This window comes from Bombina bombina, chromosome 4 (genome assembly GCF_027579735.1).
Source record: "Bombina bombina isolate aBomBom1 chromosome 4, aBomBom1.pri, whole genome shotgun sequence".
NCBI classification, from domain to species: Eukaryota; Metazoa; Chordata; class Amphibia; order Anura; family Bombinatoridae; genus Bombina; species Bombina bombina.
Window position 1 is genome coordinate 267,048,635 of NC_069502.1, and position 17,419 is coordinate 267,066,053.

At 39.6% G+C, this 17,419-nt stretch overlaps 1 protein-coding gene across 1 annotated transcript in view; it reads right to left on the minus strand.

Moving 5' to 3' along the window:
- The window catches only part of LOC128655341 (diacylglycerol O-acyltransferase 2), a 107,315-nt gene extending 90,158 nt beyond the window's left edge, over positions 1-17,157 (minus strand). Inside the window, exon 1 of the mRNA XM_053708990.1 lies at positions 17,014-17,157. Coding sequence (XP_053564965.1) covers positions 17,014-17,064 — 51 coding nt within the window. The 5' untranslated portion in view covers positions 17,065-17,157. The remainder of the gene's footprint in view (positions 1-17,013) is intronic.
- Between the last annotated feature and the right edge of the window lie 262 nt (positions 17,158-17,419).

The following is a 17,419-nucleotide window of genomic DNA, read 5'->3' on the forward strand; positions in this document are numbered from 1 at the left end:
ATTTTGTAATTATTTTAACTAGGTAACTATTAAATAGTTATTAACTATTTAATAGCTATTGTACCTGGTTAAAATAAATACAAAGTTGCCTGTAAAATAAATATTAATCCTAAAATAGCTACAATATAATTATAATTTATATTGTAGCTATATTAGGATTTATTTTACAGGTATTTAGCTTTAAATAGGAATAATTTATTTAATAAGAGTTAATTTATTTTGTTAGATTTAAATTATATTTAACTTAGGGGGGTGTTAGGGTTAGACTTAGCTTTAGGGGTTAATACATTTATTAGAGTAGCGGTGAGGTCCGGTCGGCAGATTAGGGGTTAATAATTGTAGGTAGATGGAGGCGACGTTGGGGGCGGCAGATTAGCGGTTAATAAATATAATATAGGGGTCGGCGGTGTTAGGGGCAGCAGATTAGGGGTACATAGGGATAACGTAGGTGGCGGCGGTGTGCGGTCAGCAAATTAGGGGTTAAAAATTTTTAATTGAGTGGCGGCGATGTGGGGGGACCTCGGTTTAGGGGTACATAGGTAGTTTATGGGTGTTAGTATACTTTAGAGCACAGTAGTTAAGAGCTTTATGAACCGGCGTTAGCCCAGAAAGCTCTTAACTCCTGGCTTTTTTCTGCGGCTGGAGTTTTGTCATTAGATTTCTAACGCTCACTTCAGCCAAGACTCTAAATACCGGCGTTAGAAAGATCCCATTGAAAAGATAGGATACGCAAATGGCGTAGGGGGATCTGCGGTATGGAAAAGTCGCGGCTGCAAAGTGAGCGTTAGACCCTTTCCTGACTGACTCTAAATACCAGCGGTAGCCCAAAACCAGCGTTAGGAGCCTCTAACGCTGGTTTTGACGGCTAACGCCAAACTCTAAATCTAGGCGTAAATTAGTTAAATCACAAAAAAACACTAAATTACAGAAAATAAAAAACAAATTACAGATCTTTAAACTAATTACACCTAATCTAAGAGCCCTATCAAAATAAAAAAAGCCCAACCAAAATAAAACAAAAAAAAAACCTAGCCTTAACTAAACTACCAATAGCCCTTAAAAGGGCCTTTTGCAGGCACTGCCCCAAAGAAATCAGCTTTTTTACCTTTAAAAAAAAATACAAACAACCCCCCAACCACACAACCAACCCCCCAAATAAAAGCCTAACTCAAAAATCCTAAGCTCCCCATTGCCCTGAAAAGGTCATTTTGGATGGGCATTGCCCTTAAAAGGGCATTTAGCTCTATTGCTGCCCAAAGCCCTAACCTAAAAAATAAACCCACCCAATACACCCTTAAAAAATCCTAACACTAACCCCTGAAGATTCACTTACCGGGAGAAGTCTTCAACCAAGCGGCAAGAGGTCCTCAACGAAGCCGGCAGAAGTGATCCTCCAGACGGGCAGAAGCGGTCCTCCAGACGGCATCTTCTATCTTCATCCTTCCGACGCGGAGCGGCACCATCTTCAAGACATCCGGCACAGAGCATCCTCTTCAAATGACGTCTTCTTCGGAATTAATATCTCTTTAAGTGACGTCATCCAAGATGGCGTCCCTTAGATTCCGATTGGCTGATAGAATTCGATCAGCTAATCGGAATTAAGGTAGAAAAACATAATTTATGTAAGAACTTACCTGATAAATTCAGATCTTTCATATTGGCAAGAGTCCATGAGCTAGTGACGTATGGGATATACAATCCTACCAGGAGGGGCAAAGTTTCCCAAACCTCAAAATACCTATAAATACACCCCTCACCACACCCACAATTCAGTTTAACGAATAGCCAAGCAGTGGGGTGATAAAGAAAGGAGTAGAAAGCATCAACAAAAGAAATTTGGAAATAATTGTGCTTTATACAAAAAATCATAACCACCATAAAAAGGGTGGGCCTCATGGACTCTTGCCAATATGAAATAAATGAATTTATCAGGTAAGTTCTTACATAAATTATGTTTTCTTTCATGTAATTGGCAAGAGTCTATGAGCTAGTGCCCTATGGGATAGCAATACCCAAGATGTGGAACTCCACGTAAGAGTCACTAGAGAGGGAGGGATAAAAATAAAAACAGCCATTTTCCGCTGAAAAAATTAATCCACAACCCAAAAAAATAAGTTTATTCTCATAAATGAAAAAAAAAAAAAATCAAAAAACAGAAGAATCAAACTGAAACAGCTGGCTGAAGAACTTTTCTTCCAAAAACTGCTTCTGAAGAAAACGGTAGAATTTAGTAAGTGTATGCAAAGAGGACCAAGTTGCCGCTTTGCAAATCTGATCAACTGAAGCTTCATTCTTAAAAGCCCACAAAGTGGAGACTGATCTAGTAGAATGAGCTGTAATTCTCTGAGGCGGGGCCTGACCCGACTCCAAATAAGCTTGATGAATCAAAAGTTTCAACCAAGAAGCCAAGGAAATAGCAGAAGTCTTCTGACCTTTCCTAGGAGCAGAAAATAAAACAAATAGACTGGAAGTCTTTGTGAAATCTTTAGTAGCTTCTACATAATATTTCAAAGCTCTTACCACATCAAAAGAATGTAAGGATCTTTCCAAAGAATTCTTAGGATTAGGACACAAGGAAGGGACAACAATTTCTCTATTAATGTTGTTAGAATTCACAACCTTAGGTAAAAATTGAAAAGAAGTCAGCAAAACTGCCTTATCCTGATGAAAAATCAGAAAAGGAGACTCACAAGAAAGAGCAGATAGCTCAGAAACTCTTCTAGCAGAAGAGATAGCCAAAAGGAACAACACTTTCCAAGAAAGTAGTTTAATGTCCAAAGAATGCATATGCTCAAATGGAGGAGCCTGTAAAGCCTTCAGAACCAAATTAAGACTCCAAGGAGGAGAAATTGATTTAATGACAAGCTTAATACGAACTAAAGCCTGTACAAAACAGTGAATATCAGGAAGTATAGCAATCTTTCTGTGAAAAAGAACAGAAAGAGCAGAGATTTGTCCTTTCAAGGAACTTGCAGACAAACCCTTATCCAAACCATCCTGAAGAAACTGTAAAATTCTAGGTATTCTAAAAGAATGGCAAGAGATTTTATGTAATTTTATGTAAGCGATTAATGCTAGATATGAGAAGAACACCATGAAATGTAAGTCTTGCAAACTCTATAATAAATCTTTCTAGAGACAGATTTACGAGCTTGTAACATAGTATTAATCACTAAGTCAGAGAAACCTCTATGACTTAGTACTAAGCGTTCAATTTACATACCTTCAAATTTAATGATTTGAGATCCTGATGGAAAAACGGACCTTGAGACAGTAGGTCTGGCCTTAACGGAAGTGGCCATGGCTGGCAACTGGACATCTGAACCAGATCCGCATACCAAAACCTGTGTGGCCATGCTGGAGCCACCAACAACACAAATGATTGTTCCGTGATGATTTTGGAGATCACTCTTCAAAAGGAGAACTAGAGGCGGGAAAATGTAAGCAGGATGATAACACCAAGGAAGTGTCAGCGTATCCACTGTTTCCGCCTGAACATCCCTGGACCTGGACAGGTATCTGGGAAGTTTCTTGTTTAGATGAGAGGCCATGAGATCTATCTCTGGAAGACCCCACATCTGAACAATCTGAGAAAACACATCTGGATGGAGAGACCACTCCCCTGGATGTAAAGTCTGATGGCTGAGATAATCGGCCTCCCAATTGTCTACACCTGGGATATGCACTGCAGAGATTAGACAGGAGCTGGATTCCGCCCAAGCAAGTATCCAAGATACTTCTTTCATAGCTTGGGGACTGTGAGTCCCACCCTGATGATTGACATATGCCACTGTTGTGATATTGTCTGTCTGAAAACAAATGAACGGTTCTTTCTTTAACAGAGGCCACAACTGAAGAGCTCTGAGAATTGCACGGAGTTCTAAAATATTTATTGGTAATCTCACCTCTTGAGATTTCCAAACCCCTTGTGCTGTCAGAGATCCCCAAACAGCTCCCCAACCTGAAAGATTCGCATCTGTTGTGCTCACAGTCCAGGTTGGCCGAACAAAAGAAGCCCCTTGAACTAAACGATGGTGATCTATCCACCACGTCAGAGAGTGTCGTACATTGGGATTTAAGGATATTAATTGTGATATCTTTGTATAATCCCTGCGCCATTGGTTCAGCATACAAAGCTGTAGAGGTCTCATGTGAAAACGAGCAAAGGGGATTGCGTCCGATGCTGCAGTCATGAGACCTAAAACTTCCATGCACATAGCCACTGAAGGGAAAGACTGAGACTGAAGGTGCCGGCAGGCTGCAACCAATTTTAAATGTCTATTGTCTGTTAGAGACAGAGTCATGGACACTGAATCTATCTGGAAGCCTAAAAAGGTGACCCGTGTCTGAGGAATCAAGAAACTTTTTGGTAAATTGATCCTCCAACCATGTTTCCGAAGAAACAACACTAGCTGATTCGTGTGAGATTCTGCAGAATGTAAATACTGAGCTAGTACCAAGATATCGTCCAAATAAGGAAACACTGCAATACCCTGTTCTCTGATTACAGAGAGTAGGGCACCTAGAACCTTTGAAAAGATTCTTGGAGCTGTTGATAGGCCATATGGAAGAGCAACAAATTAGTAATGCTTGTCTACAAAAGAGAATCTCAGAAACTGAAAATGTTCTGGATGAATCGGAATATGAAGGTATGCATCCTGCAAGTCTATTGTGGACATATAATGTCCTCGCTGAACAAAAGGCAGAATAGTCCTTATAGTCACCATTTTGAAAGTTACATAACGATTCAACATTTTCACATCCAGGACTGGTCTGAATAAATTTTCCTTCTTTGGGACAATGAATAGATTTGAATAAAACCCCAAACCTTGTTCCTGAAAAGGAACTGGCATGATTTCCCCTGAAGACTCCAGGTCTGAAACACACTTCAGGAAAGCCTGAACTTTTACTGGATTTGCTGGGATATGTGAGAGAAAAAATCTTCTCACAGGAGGTCTTACTCTGAATCCTATTCGATACCCTTGAGAGACAATGCTCTGAATCCATTGATTTTGGACAGAATTTATCCAAATATCCTTGAAAAACCTTAATCTGCCCCCTACCAGCTGAGCTGGAATGAGGGCCGCACCTTCATGCGGACTTAGGGGCTGACTTTGGTTTCTTAAATGGCTTGGATTTATTCCAATTTGAGGAAGGCTTCCAATTGGAAACAGTTTCTTTGGGGGAAGGATTAAGTTTTTGTTCCTTATTTTGACGAAAGGAACGAAAACATACCCCTAATCTAACCCAAACCCCCCTTAAATAAACCTTACACTAAGCCCCTGAAGATCTTCCTACCTTATCTTCACCACGCCGGGTATTACCGATCGGTCCAGGCTCTGATGTCTTGATCCAAGCCCAAGCGGGGGCTGAAGACGTCCATCCTCCGGCTGAAGTCTTGATCCAAGCCCAAGCGGGGGCTGAAGACGTCCATCCTCCGTCTGAAGTCTTGATCCAAGCGGCGGCTGAAGAAGTCCATCATCGGGCAGAAGTCTTCATCCTATCCGGGCAGAAGAGGAGATCCGGACCGGTAGACATCTTCATCCAAGCGGCATCTTCTATCTTCTTCCATCTGACGACGAGCGGCTCCATCTTCAAGACCTCCGGCGCGGATCCATCCTCTTCTTCCGACGTCCTAACACAGAATGAAGGTTCCTTTAAGGGATGTCATCCAAGATGGCGTCCCTCGAATTCCGATTGGCTGATAGGATTCTATCAGCCAATCAGATTGAGCTCGCATTCTATTGGCTGATCGGAACAGCCAATAGAATGCGAGCTCAATCTGATTGGCTGATTGGATCAGCCAATCGGATTGAACTTGAATCTGATTGGCTGATTCCATCAGCCAATCAGAATTTTCCTACCTTAATTCCGATTGGCTGATAGAATCCTATCAGCCAATCGGAATTCGAGGGACGCCATCTTGGATGACGTCCCTTAAAGGAACCTTCATTCTGTGTTAGGACGTCGGAAGAAGAGGATGGATCCGCGCCGGAGGTCTTGAAGATGGAGCCGCTCGTCGTCGGATGGAAGAAGATAGAAGATGCCGCTTGGATGAAGATGTCTACCGTTCCGGATCTCCTCTTCTGCCCAGATAGGATGAAGACTTCTGCCCGATGATGGACTTCTTCAGCCGCCGCTTGGATCAAGACTTCAGACGGAGGATGGACATCTTCAGCCCCCGCTTGGGCTTGGATCAAGACTTCAACCGGAGGATGGACGTCTTCAGCCCCCGCTTGGGCTTGGATCAAGACATCGGAGCCTGGACCGATCAGTGATACCCGGCGTGGTGAAGATAAGGTAGGAAGATCTTCAGAGGCTTAGTGTTAGGTTTATTTAAGGGGGGTTTGGGTTAGATTAGGGGTATGTGGGTGGTGGGTTGTAATGTTGGGGGGGAGTATTGTATGGTTTTTTTTCAGGCAAAAGAGCTGAATTCTTTGGGGCATGCCCCACAAAAAGGCCCTTTTAACGGCTGGTAAGGTAAAAGAGCTTTTCTATTTGTATTTTAGAATAGGGTAGGGCATTTTTTTTATTTTAGGGGGCTTTGTTATTTTATTAGGGGGCTTAGAGTAGGTGTAATTAGCTTAAAATTGTTGTAATATTTTTCTAATGTTTGTAAATATTTTTTTATTTTTTGCAAGTTAGTTCTTTTTTTATTTTTTTGTACTTTAGTTAGTTTATTTAATTGTATTTATTTGTAGGTATTGTATTTAATTAATTTATTTATAGTGTAGTGTTAGGTTTAATTGTAACTTAGGTTAGGATTTATTTTACAGGTAATTTTGTAATTATTTTAACTAGGTAACTATTAAATAGTTATTAACTATTTAATAGCTATTGTACCTGGTTAAAATAAATACAAAGTTGCCTGTAAAATAAATATTAATCCTAAAATAGCTACAATATAATTATAATTTATATTGTAGCTATATTAGGATTTATTTTACAGGTATTTAGCTTTAAATAGGAATAATTTATTTAATAAGAGTTAATTTATTTTGTTAGATTTAAATTATATTTAACTTAGGGGGGTGTTAGGGTTAGACTTAGCTTTAGGGGTTAATACATTTATTAGAGTAGCGGTGAGGTCCGGTCGGCAGATTAGGGGTTAATAATTGTAGGTAGATGGAGGCGACGTTGGGGGCGGCAGATTAGCGGTTAATAAATATAATATAGGGGTCGGCGGTGTTAGGGGCAGCAGATTAGGGGTACATAGGGATAACGTAGGTGGCGGCGGTGTGCGGTCAGCAAATTAGGGGTTAAAAATTTTTAATTGAGTGGCGGCGATGTGGGGGGACCTCGGTTTAGGGGTACATAGGTAGTTTATGGGTGTTAGTATACTTTAGAGCACAGTAGTTAAGAGCTTTATGAACCGGCGTTAGCCCAGAAAGCTCTTAACTCCTGGCTTTTTTCTGCGGCTGGAGTTTTGTCATTAGATTTCTAACGCTCACTTCAGCCAAGACTCTAAATACCGGCGTTAGAAAGATCCCATTGAAAAGATAGGATACGCAAATGGCGTAGGGGGATCTGCGGTATGGAAAAGTCGCGGCTGCAAAGTGAGCGTTAGACCCTTTCCTGACTGACTCTAAATACCAGCGGTAGCCCAAAACCAGCGTTAGGAGCCTCTAACGCTGGTTTTGACGGCTAACGCCAAACTCTAAATCTAGGCGTAAATTAGTTAAATCACAAAAAAAACACTAAATTACAGAAAATAAAAAACAAATTACAGATCTTTAAACTAATTACACCTAATCTAAGAGCCCTATCAAAATAAAAAAAGCCCAACCAAAATAAAACAAAAAAAAAACCTAGCCTTAACTAAACTACCAATAGCCCTTAAAAGGGCCTTTTGCAGGCACTGCCCCAAAGAAATCAGCTTTTTTACCTTTAAAAAAAAATACAAACAACCCCCCCAACCACACAACCAACCCCCCAAATAAAAGCCTAACTCAAAAATCCTAAGCTCCCCATTGCCCTGAAAAGGTCATTTTGGATGGGCATTGCCCTTAAAAGGGCATTTAGCTCTATTGCTGCCCAAAGCCCTAACCTAAAAAATAAACCCACCCAATACACCCTTAAAAAATCCTAACACTAACCCCTGAAGATTCACTTACCGGGAGAAGTCTTCAACCAAGCGGCAAGAGGTCCTCAACGAAGCCGGCAGAAGTGATCCTCCAGACGGGCAGAAGCGGTCCTCCAGACGGCATCTTCTATCTTCATCCTTCCGACGCGGAGCGGCACCATCTTCAAGACATCCGGCACAGAGCATCCTCTTCAAATGACGTCTTCTTCGGAATTAATATCTCTTTAAGTGACGTCATCCAAGATGGCGTCCCTTAGATTCCGATTGGCTGATAGAATTCGATCAGCTAATCGGAATTAAGGTAGAAAAACATAATTTATGTAAGAACTTACCTGATAAATTCAGATCTTTCATATTGGCAAGAGTCCATGAGCTAGTGACGTATGGGATATACAATCCTACCAGGAGGGGCAAAGTTTCCCAAACCTCAAAATACCTATAAATACACCCCTCACCACACCCACAATTCAGTTTAACGAATAGCCAAGCAGTGGGGTGATAAAGAAAGGAGTAGAAAGCATCAACAAAAGAAATTTGGAAATAATTGTGCTTTATACAAAAAATCATAACCACCATAAAAAGGGTGGGCCTCATGGACCCTTGCCAATATGAAATAAATGAATTTATCAGGTAAGTTCTTACATAAATTATGTTTTCTTTCATGTAATTGGCAAGAGTCTATGAGCTAGTGCCCTATGGGATAGCAATACCCAAGATGTGGAACTCCACGTAAGAGTCACTAGAGAGGGAGGGATAAAAATAAAAACAGCCATTTTCCGCTGAAAAAATTAATCCACAACCCAAAAAAATAAGTTTATTCTCATAAATGAAAAAAAAAAAAAATCAAAAAACAGAAGAATCAAACTGAAACAGCTGGCTGAAGAACTTTTCTTCCAAAAACTGCTTCTGAAGAAAACGGTAGAATTTAGTAAGTGTATGCAAAGAGGACCAAGTTGCCGCTTTGCAAATCTGATCAACTGAAGCTTCATTCTTAAAAGCCCACAAAGTGGAGACTGATCTAGTAGAATGAGCTGTAATTCTCTGAGGCGGGGCCTGACCCGACTCCAAATAAGCTTGATGAATCAAAAGTTTCAACCAAGAAGCCAAGGAAATAGCAGAAGTCTTCTGACCTTTCCTAGGAGCAGAAAATAAAACAAATAGACTGGAAGTCTTTGTGAAATCTTTAGTAGCTTCTACATAATATTTCAAAGCTCTTACCACATCAAAAGAATGTAAGGATCTTTCCAAAGAATTCTTAGGATTAGGACACAAGGAAGGGACAACAATTTCTCTATTAATGTTGTTAGAATTCACAACCTTAGGTAAAAATTGAAAAGAAGTCAGCAAAACTGCCTTATCCTGATGAAAAATCAGAAAAGGAGACTCACAAGAAAGAGCAGATAGCTCAGAAACTCTTCTAGCAGAAGAGATAGCCAAAAGGAACAACACTTTCCAAGAAAGTAGTTTAATGTCCAAAGAATGCATATGCTCAAATGGAGGAGCCTGTAAAGCCTTCAGAACCAAATTAAGACTCCAAGGAGGAGAAATTGATTTAATGACAAGCTTAATACGAACTAAAGCCTGTACAAAACAGTGAATATCAGGAAGTATAGCAATCTTTCTGTGAAAAAGAACAGAAAGAGCAGAGATTTGTCCTTTCAAGGAACTTGCAGACAAACCCTTATCCAAACCATCCTGAAGAAACTGTAAAATTCTAGGTATTCTAAAAGAATGGCAAGAGATTTTATGTAATTTTATGTAAGCGATTAATGCTAGATATGAGAAGAACACCATGAAATGTAAGTCTTGCAAACTCTATAATAAATCTTTCTAGAGACAGATTTACGAGCTTGTAACATAGTATTAATCACTAAGTCAGAGAAACCTCTATGACTTAGTACTAAGCGTTCAATTTCCATACCTTCAAATTTAATGATTTGAGATCCTGATGTAAAAACGGACCTTGAGACAGTAGGTCTGGCCTTAACGGAAGTGGCCATGGCTGGCAACTGGACATCTGAACCAGATCCGCATACCAAAACCTGTGTGGCCATGCTGGAGCCACCAACAACACAAATGATTGTTCCGTGATGATTTTGGAGATCACTCTTCAAAAGGAGAACTAGAGGCGGGAAAATGTAAGCAGGATGATAACACCAAGGAAGTGTCAGCGTATCCACTGTTTCCGCCTGAACATCCCTGGACCTGGACAGGTATCTGGGAAGTTTCTTGTTTAGATGAGAGGCCATGAGATCTATCTCTGGAAGACCCCACATCTGAACAATCTGAGAAAACACATCTGGATGGAGAGACCACTCCCCTGGATGTAAAGTCTGATGGCTGAGATAATCGGCCTCCCAATTGTCTACACCTGGGATATGCACTGCAGAGATTAGACAGGAGCTGGATTCCGCCCAAGCAAGTATCCAAGATACTTCTTTCATAGCTTGGGGACTGTGAGTCCCACCCTGATGATTGACATATGCCACTGTTGTGATATTGTCTGTCTGAAAACAAATGAACGGTTCTTTCTTTAACAGAGGCCACAACTGAAGAGCTCTGAGAATTGCACGGAGTTCTAAAATATTTATTGGTAATCTCACCTCTTGAGATTTCCAAACCCCTTGTGCTGTCAGAGATCCCCAAACAGCTCCCCAACCTGAAAGATTCGCATCTGTTGTGCTCACAGTCCAGGTTGGCCGAACAAAAGAAGCCCCTTGAACTAAACGATGGTGATCTATCCACCACGTCAGAGAGTGTCGTACATTGGGATTTAAGGATATTAATTGTGATATCTTTGTATAATCCCTGCGCCATTGGTTCAGCATACAAAGCTGTAGAGGTCTCATGTGAAAACGAGCAAAGGGGATTGCGTCCGATGCTGCAGTCATGAGACCTAAAACTTCCATGCACATAGCCACTGAAGGGAAAGACTGAGACTGAAGGTGCCGGCAGGCTGCAACCAATTTTAAATGTCTATTGTCTGTTAGAGACAGAGTCATGGACACTGAATCTATCTGGAAGCCTAAAAAGGTGACCCGTGTCTGAGGAATCAAGAAACTTTTTGGTAAATTGATCCTCCAACCATGTTTCCGAAGAAACAACACTAGCTGATTCGTGTGAGATTCTGCAGAATGTAAATACTGAGCTAGTACCAAGATATCGTCCAAATAAGGAAACACTGCAATACCCTGTTCTCTGATTACAGAGAGTAGGGCACCTAGAACCTTTGAAAAGATTCTTGGAGCTGTTGATAGGCCATATGGAAGAGCAACAAATTAGTAATGCTTGTCTACAAAAGAGAATCTCAGAAACTGAAAATGTTCTGGATGAATCGGAATATGAAGGTATGCATCCTGCAAGTCTATTGTGGACATATAATGTCCTCGCTGAACAAAAGGCAGAATAGTCCTTATAGTCACCATTTTGAAAGTTACATAACGATTCAACATTTTCACATCCAGGACTGGTCTGAATAAATTTTCCTTCTTTGGGACAATGAATAGATTTGAATAAAACCCCAAACCTTGTTCCTGAAAAGGAACTGGCATGATTTCCCCTGAAGACTCCAGGTCTGAAACACACTTCAGGAAAGCCTGAACTTTTACTGGATTTGCTGGGATATGTGAGAGAAAAAATCTTCTCACAGGAGGTCTTACTCTGAATCCTATTCGATACCCTTGAGAGACAATGCTCTGAATCCATTGATTTTGGACAGAATTTATCCAAATATCCTTGAAAAACCTTAATCTGCCCCCTACCAGCTGAGCTGGAATGAGGGCCGCACCTTCATGCGGACTTAGGGGCTGACTTTGGTTTCTTAAATGGCTTGGATTTATTCCAATTTGAGGAAGGCTTCCAATTGGAAACAGTTTCTTTGGGGGAAGGATTAAGTTTTTGTTCCTTATTTTGACGAAAGGAACGAAAACGGTTAGAAGCCTTAGATTTATCCTGAGGCAGAAAAACTCCCTTTTCTCCCAGTGACAGTTGAAATAATAGAATCCAACTGAGAACCAAATAAATTTTTACCTTGGAAAGAAAGAGATAGTAATCTAGATTTAGATGTCATATCAGCATTCCAAGATTTAAGCCACAAAGCTCTTCTAGCTAATATAGCTAAAGACATGGATCTAACATCAATTTTGATAATATAAAAAATGGCATCACAAATAAAATGATTAGCATATTGCAGTAAGCGAATAATGCTAGATATGTCAGAATCCAATTCTTGTTGCGCTAAATTCTCCAACCAGAAAGTTGATGCAGTCACAACATCAGCCAAAGAAATTGCAGGTCTGAGAAGATGACCTGAATATAAATAGGCCTTCCTTAGATAAGATTCAAGCTTCCTATCTAAAGGATCCTTAAAGGAAGTACTATCTTCCATAGGAATAGTGGTACGTTTAGCAAGAGTAGAAATAGCCCCATCAACTTTGGGGATTTTTTCCCAAAACTCTATAGAATTTGCTGGTAAAGGATACAATTTTTTAAACCTTGAAGAAGGAATAAAAGAAGTACCTGGCTTATTCCATTCCTTAGAAATCATATCAGAAATAGCCTCAGGAATAGGAGAAACCACAGGAGGTTTAAAAACAGCATTTAAACATTTATTAGACTGAACGTCAAGAGGACTGGTTACCTCAATAGCCAAAGTAATTAACACTTCTTTTAATAAAGGACGCATATACTCTATTTTAAATAAATAAATAGATTTGTCAGTGTCAATGTCTGAGGAAGGATCTTCTGTATCAGATAGATCCTCATCAAAAGAGGATAAATTATTATGTTGTTGGTCATTTGAAATTTCAGCAACTGAATGAGAAGTTTTAAAAGACCTTTTACGTTTATTAGAAGGTGGAAATGCAGACAAAGCTTTCTGGATAGAATCAGAAACAAATTCTTTAAAATTCATAGGTATATCATGTACATTAGAAGTTGAAGGAACTGCAACTGGCAATGTACTATTCCTGATGGACACACTATCTGCATGTAAAAGTTTATCATGACAACTATTACAAATGACATTCGGCAAAATAATTTCCACAATCTTACATCAAATGCACTTAGCTTTGGTAGAACCGATGTCAGGCAGCAATGTTCCAGCAGAAACTTCTGAGGCAGGATCAGATTGAGACACCTTGCAAAATGTAAAAGAAAAAAACAACATATAAAGCAAAATTATCAATTTCCTTATATGACAGTTTCAGGAATGGGAAAAATGCAAATAGCCCTCTGACAGAGAAAAGGGCAAGAGGCAAACATCAATGGGGTATTGAAATAATGAATAAGTTTGGCGCCAAGTATGACGCACAACGTAACTGAAAACTTTTTTGGCGCCAATAATAACCGGAAATGACACACTCGTGTCACTACTGATGCAACCATGTGTAAAGCTTCGGCGTCAACTATGACGCCGGAAATTACGAATTTGCGTGATAGACGTATTTTTCGCGACAAAAATTCTCACGCCAAGAACGCAATAAAGTTTAGCATTTGACACACCCGCGGTCCTAATTCCGCCCGCAATTTACAAGAAGTAGTCAATTGAAAAAAAACATTAAAACCCCAGGTAAGAAAAAATTTTCTTAAAAAAATGTTTATATTCCCCAAATATGAAACTGACAGTCTGCAGAAGGAAATACATGAACCTGACTCATGGCAAATATAAGTACAATACATAAATTTAGAACTTTATATAAATGCATAAAGTGCCAAACCATAGCTGAGGTGTCTTAAGTAATAAAAAACATACTTACCAAAAGACACCCATCCACATATAGCAGATAGCCAAACCAGTACTGAAACAGTTATCAGTAGCGATAATGGTAAATTGAGAGTATATCGTCGATCTGAAAAGGGAGGTAGGAGATGAATCTCTACGACCGATAACAGAGAACCTATGAAATAGACCCCCATTAGGAAAATCATCGTATTCAATAAGAGATACTCCCTTCACGTCCCTCTGACATTCGCTGTACTCTGAGAGGAATCGGGCTTCAGCAATGCTGAGAAACGCATATCAACGTAGAAATCTTAGCACAAACTTACTAGGAGGCAAAGTTTGTAAAACTGAACTGTGGGTGTGGTGAGGGGTGTATTTATAGGTATTTTGAGGTTTGGGAAACTTTGCCCCTCCTGGTAGGATTGTATATCCCATACGTCACTAGCTTATGGACCCTTGCCAATAACATGAAAGAAAAATCCTATTGGCTGATGCAATCAGCCAATAGGATTGAACTTCAATCCTATTGGCTGATGCAATCAGCCAATAGGATTGAGCTTGCATTCTATTGGCTGATTGGAACAGCCAATAGAATGCCAGCTCAATCCTATTGATTGATTGCATCAGCCAATAGGATTTTTTCTACCTTAATTCTGATTGGAATTCCGATTCGGAATCTAAGGGACGCCATCTTGGATGACGTCACTTAAAGAGATATTCATTCCCGAAGAAGACGTCGTTTGAAGAGGATGCTCCGCGCCGGAAGTCTTGAAGATGGATTCGCTCCGCGTCGGAAGGATGAAGATACAAGATGCCGTCTGGATGAAGACTTCTCCCGGTAAGTGAATCTTCGAGGGTTAGTGTGAGGATTTTTTAAGGGTGTATTGGGTGGGTTTATTTTTTAGGTTAGGGCTTTGGGCAGCAATAGAGCTAAATGCCCTTTTAAGGGCAATCCCCATCCAAATGCCCTTTTCATGGCAATAGGGAGCTTAGATTTTTTTTAGTTAGGCTTTTATTTGGGGGGTTGGTTGTGTGGGTGGTGGGTTTTACTGTTGGGGGGTTGTTTGTATTTTTTATTTCAAGTAAAAGAGCTGAAATGCCCCACAAAAGGCCCTTTTAAGGGCTATTGATAGTTTATTTTAGGCTAGGGTTTTTTTTATTTGGGGGGGGGTTATTTTGATAGGGCTATTAGATTAGGTGTAATTAGTTTAAAGATCTTGTAATTTGTTTTTATTTTCTGTAATTTAGTGTTTGTTTGCTTTTGTGATTTAACTAAATTAATTTATTTAATTGTATTTAATGTAGGGAATTTATTTAATTGTAGTGTAGTGTTAGGTGTTAGTGTAACTTGGGTTAGGTTTAATTTTACAGGTCAATTTGTATTTATTTTAGCTAGGTAGTTATTAAATAGTTAATAACTATTTAATAACTATTCTACCTAGTTAAAATAAATACAAACTTGCCGGTAAAATAAAAATAAACCCTAAGATAGATACAATGTAACTATTAGTTATATTGTAGCTAGCTTAGGGTTTATTTTATAGGTAAGTATTTAGTTTTAAATAGGAATAATTTAGTTAATGATAGTAATTTTATTTAGATTTATGTAAATTATATTTAAGTTAGGGGGTGTTAGGGTTAGACTTAGATTTAGGGGTTAATAAATTTAATATAGTGGCGGCGACGTTGGGGGCGGCAGATTAGGGGTTAATAAGTGTAGGTAGGTTGCGGCGACATTGGGGGTGGGAGATTAGGGGTTAATAAATATAATGTAGGTGTCGGCGATGTTGGGGGCAGCAGATTAGGGGGTTAATAACTATAATGTAGGTGGCGGCGATGTCCATAGTGGCAGATTAGGGGTTAATAAGTATAATGTAGGTGTCGGTGATGTCGGGGGCGGCAGATTAGGGGTTCATAAGTATAAGATTAGGGGTGTTTAGACTCTGTGTTAGGTGTAAACATAAAATGTGTTTCCCCATAGGAATCAATGGGGCTGTGTTACTGAGTTTTACGCTGCTTTATTGCAGGTGTTAGACTTTTTCTCAGCCGGCTCTCCCCATTGATGTCTATGGGGAAATCGTGCACGAGCACGTATAACCAGCTCACCGCTGACTTAAGCAGCGCTGGTATTGGAGTGCAGTGTGGAGCACAATTTTGCTCTATGCTCACTACTTGCCTGTTAATGCTAGGTTTATAAAAACCTGTAATACCAGCGCTGTAGTGAAGTGAGCGGTGAGATTAACGTGCAAGTTAGCACCGCACCCCTCATCCCGCAAAACTCGTAATCTAGGCGACTGTTTCCACTTCCCCAGAGTGACTGGAGTGCAGAACCTTGACACTCATACATGCCACACAGTGGTTGGGAGATATGTGCAGAAGCTCATTTACATTTGTTGCTAATTGGCCAGAGCAAAGTAAGCACGATTAACAACAACATTAAGAGGCTTTTCAATAGGTGTGTGCCAAGCCTGCAAAACAATAAATATTTTACTAACAAAACAGTTTAAAATGCTTTTAAAACATGTATGTTGCATGCAGATTGCAATGCTGTGAATTAGTTCTTAGGCATTAAAATTACTTTAATAATAATGTCCCTTTAATGCCTTAAAAGCATTCCAAACATTCATTTTGTTAGCACAATTTGTGTTGTTTTCAACTTCCTCTAAAGTGTTGTTTACCGTATCTCTGGCCAGCAATAGAGAGATATAAATAATCTCCTGCACTAATCAAGAACTCACCATGCAGCGTGTATGACAGTCAGTGTTCTAAATACCATGGAATTGACTCCAGCCTCTCTGGGGAAAAACAGGAAAACTAAAGTGTCACAGTTACATTTCAAGAAATGCAAACAAAGTAAATAATGAAAGTGCAATACAAAGTTGTTTTTGTTTTTTTTCACTGTGCAGTGATAAATATTTTATATAGGATTCAGTTGGTGCCCCTTTACATTTACTGATAATCTCACACTGTTCAAGGATGTTAAATATTAGTAAGATTATTACAAAACATTATAACCAAATTGTGAAAAGTGAACAAATGTCTGCCCAAAATTTAGATTTTCAAGTTTGTGCTTCAATGCGTTTTAACTGATTTCTTAGCGCTGTGGAATCTGTTGGCGCTCTACAAAAAACTGATAACAATAATAATTTCTTATTGGACGTTTTTATTGTGATGACATAGATATTAGCGTGCAACATATAGCTCTCACCCGCTGTATAGACTCCATGTGATAGGGAAGAGGTATCAACTTCAAATCCATCTGCTCCCAACTTCTTCTGGTTGCTGTAGGGGCGCCTCCCCTTTACAAGGTCAATATCTGTTTAAAACAATAGATATAGCAGTCATAGGTCTAAATACTATTGAATTTGTGAACTTTATCACCTGGTAGCAATAACATAAATCTTCAGTGTAGCTGAGATAGCTAACCACACCTTGACAAATACATAAGTTTTCTATCCAAAATCCAATATACAAATCCATTAAACTTTAATTTCAATAAAGGCAGATAAATGTGTTAGAACATTTGCCTATTGCACTACTGCATGCCTCTGTGGGTATTATTGGCAAGGCATGGCCAATTCTGAGCTTGTTATGACAGATTATAAGTGCCAAGC